The sequence below is a fragment of the Mus musculus genome, chromosome 7 (genome assembly GCF_000001635.26).
Source record: "Mus musculus strain C57BL/6J chromosome 7, GRCm38.p6 C57BL/6J".
NCBI lineage: Eukaryota > Metazoa > Chordata > Mammalia > Rodentia > Muridae > Mus > Mus musculus.
This window is the reverse complement of record NC_000073.6, coordinates 22,462,199-22,465,931: the sequence shown is the minus strand read 5'-3', so window position 1 is coordinate 22,465,931 and position 3,733 is coordinate 22,462,199. Positions and strand designations below refer to the sequence as shown.

Genomic DNA, 3,733 nt, shown 5'->3' with positions numbered 1-3,733 from the left:
TAATAAATTTGCCATTTATGAATGTCCTGGGTCAAACACGGGAAAAGTAAGAATGAAGCAACTTCCAGGGAAATTACAGAATCTGACTGACACATTGCCAGTTTTCTAGAAGGACTTAGTATCAGAATAATTTTGCAAGAGTGAAATAGTAGGGAGGAAAGTACTCTATAGAAACTCACATAATGAGTCCCTTGTTCTAACCTGGAGCGCCCCAATTCAAATCTGATGACAAACTCAATTCAGAACTTAGATTCTCCCGAAGCAAACATGAAAACCCTTCCCTAACTTCTGCCCAGGTACTCATTAACATCTAACAAACTCCTAGACATCATCAGTAAACATCAGAAAGGAATGGAGGTTTGCTCTGGGGATAAATGATTTTCCTTCATTGGATGTATCCCAAAGGCACCATGCAGACAAATGTGCGTACGCCACAGATGACACAATAATAAACTCTCTGAAAGATGTCATGTCCCAGTGCTCTATTATTTTATGAGACTGGAAACTGGGACTGTGTTGGGTTACCTTCACAGCATTGCATGGAGAATAAGAAACCATTCCGAATTTCATTGCATTCTTTCTCAAGCAAAGAGTGACACAGAGAAGTTCCTGAATCCAGGCACTAGGAAATATGCTTCTATAGGAGCTGTGCTCTGCAACTGGCCTTCAGATGAGCATCTTCATCCTGACTGAGGCTCAGAAGGTGAGATTCTTTCATCCATGGGCTTCTGCTTAAAATTCTCTTCTCCTTTCTTCGGTGAAAATTGTCTTCTGAAGCCAACATGAAACATTATTTCTTTCTGAAGTCTGCAGGTTAACTTGAATAGGTTAATATTTTGCTTTCATCTCAAAGAAATGTCTCTGTCCTAGATTAGTACTTAGCAGAAAACAGCATTCAGTGTAACATATGCATGTGAATGTGATAATGAATTTTATCTGGTGGATGGAGGCCCTTGTGTTCCTATAGAAAACATATAAACATGTAAAATGCAGACTAAGCATCAGCTTGCAAAGGGTGTAACAGTGATTGTGTTAGTAACTTTGGAGGGAATCTGGAGAAAATTATGAAACAATGAAACTTGTTAGCAGGTGGGGATTTTTTTCACATGGGGGACACATATGTAAGCCTATGTTCATTTCTGTGATCGTGACACAGGTGGTTTTGCCAGAAATATATGGTGGGTTTGTTTTGTTTTGTTTTGTTTTGTTTTGTTTTTTTTTGTTTTGTTTTGTTTTGTTTTTTGGCATGTGGATAAGTAGTATAAAATTTTCTCAAAAGTCCTCAACTTATCTTTCTACAACTGAATTCACTTACACAACTTTATTATTATGTACAGTCTTACATGTTATTCCCATACACATTATTTTTACCATGTTACTATTACATAAGGTAATTCAATTCATTATTTTTTATGCTGCATTTGTATATTCTTTTAATTTTTATTGATTGTGTTACATCCCATTTGAAGCCTCCCCTCCCTTCCAATTGTATTGAATTCTGATCATGGAATCACAGACTCAAACTCGTCTCTTTCATGTCTGTATTCATATGCAAAGCTCACGGTGTGTTAAAATGTGTGTTATTGTATTCCTGATCTACTGAACCAATAAAGACGTAGCTTCAGTACAAAATGGATCTCAAGGCAGAGTAATTCAAAAAGTATAAAATAACATTCTGAGTTACTGTACATGCATTGTTTTCCAGACAATGTTCCTGTGGTGTGAGAGAATAGTGTCTCGCTTATCAAGTTAAGAAATTGTCTCAAATCAATTGGTAAGTGTGGACAATAGAACAGAGCCCAGAGAAGAGTAGTGTCCTACTAATCAAGACTCGAGGGTCCTGTAAAGCCCTCTCCATGTCTGTTCGTGGTAAATCCCTGAAAACCACTGAGGAAGTGGCTCTTCAGATCATTTTGCTTTGCCAGTTTGGGGTTGGGACCATGGCCAATGACTTTCTGTTTGTCCATAATTTCTCTCCAGTCTTGACTGGTTCTAAACAGAGGCCCAGACAGGTGATTCTAAGCCACATGGCTGTGGCCAATGCCTTGACTCTATTCCTCACTGTATTTCCAAACAACATGATGGCTTTTGCTCCAAGAAACCCTCCAACTGAACTGAAATGTAAATTAAAATTCTTCAGTCACCTGGTGACAAGAAGCACAAATTTGTGTTCCACCTGTGTCCTGAGTATGCATCAGTTTGTCACTCTGGTTCCTATTAGTAGAGGTAAACTTCTACTCAGAGCAAGTGTCCCAAATTTGGTGAGTTATTCTTGTTACGGTTGTTGGTTTTTCAGTGTCTTAAGTAACATTCACATTCCAATTAAGGTCACTGGTCCACAGATAACAGACAATAACACTGACTCTAAAAGCAAGTTTTTCTGTTCCACTTCTGGATTCACTGTAAGAATTGTCTTCTTGCAGTTTTCCCATGATGCCACATTCATGAGCATCATGGTCTGGACCAGTGTCTCCATGGTACTTCTCCTCCATAGACATCGCCAGCGAATGCAGCACATCCTCACTCCCAATCAGAACCCCAGAGGCCAAGCTGAGTCCAGAGCAACCAATACTATCCTGATGCTGGTGGTCACATTTGTTAGCTTTTATCTTCTAAATTTTATTTGTATCATCTTTCATACCTTTTTTATACATTATAATTTATTCATACGGCTTCTTGGTGAGATTTTGGCTGCAGGTTTCCCTACTATTTCTCCCTTACTGTTGATCTTCAGAGATCCTAAGAATCCTTGTCTTGAGCTCTTCCACTGTTTTAAACCAGAGTCGCTACAAAATTTGAAACACAGAAGACAGCTTCACTAATACCATTAAGTACTTCATTTCATAAATATGTTTTCAATATCTTGTATGAACAAGGTGTGGTGCTCATTGCTGTAATTTTAAAAGAGTTCATATTTGTTGATATGAAATGATTTCTGGTTGGAATCTGCCTGACAGAGTAAATGAATTACTCATAACCCTCTCTTCTCTTGTATATAACTGCCTCCTGCTGCACGCTGGTCTAAAACTGATGCAACCCATCTTCCCTAAACTGTTTAAAGTGTTAATATGGTCCTGATCAAACTGTTACTCTCTGCTCCTTCTTACTTAATACTTTTAACTTTGGATAAGAACAGAATCCCTCTCTATATTTCCCTATCTGAACAAATGAGAATGCATTGCTATAATTAAATATTTTCAAGGAGGAAATTTTTATAAAGAGCAGATATATTGCATGTCATTCCATTTTACTTTGGAGATATATGCTTTGCTACCTTGGGTCCTACACAGGTGAGGGCCAAGCACTGAACAACATAAGTTTGTGCTCCCTAGAGCAGTACAAACTTCTGATCATACCAAGAATAATTAGGAAAAGAAGCAAAAACAGTTCATTCTCAGAAGCCTTAAGAAATTTAAATTCTCAGGACCAGGGAGGATACCAGATTTCACACTGGAGATCTTCTCCTGAAAGACCTTGGTAAAGTCTTTACTCTGGGCCATGGTGAAATTGTTTTTGCGGTCATCACAAACACCTACCAATCAGACAGGAGATAAGACATATCAGAACAATGAGGTGGCAACGTTGTAACTCGGTCTGTTAGGGGCTCCCTCAGTCGCAAAATTAATTTTTCAGGAGATTAAAATCAAGCTTTTAACCTTTTCAGCTACCTGAGAATGACCAAGGCATTCAAGACCACAAGATAAATATCTGGAGTGGTTATAGCTGTCAGTGT

General features: G+C 38.3%; 1 protein-coding gene across 1 annotated transcript; it reads left to right on the top strand.

Moving 5' to 3' along the window:
- The first annotated feature begins 1,856 nt into the window (after nt 1-1,856).
- Gm10665 (predicted gene 10665) lies at nt 1,857-2,822 on the top strand. The gene has a single exon (NM_001167160.1). The coding sequence runs from the start codon at nt 1,857-1,859 to the stop codon at nt 2,820-2,822; it is 966 nt and encodes a 321-aa protein (NP_001160632.1).
- The last annotated feature ends 911 nt before the right edge of the window (nt 2,823-3,733 follow it).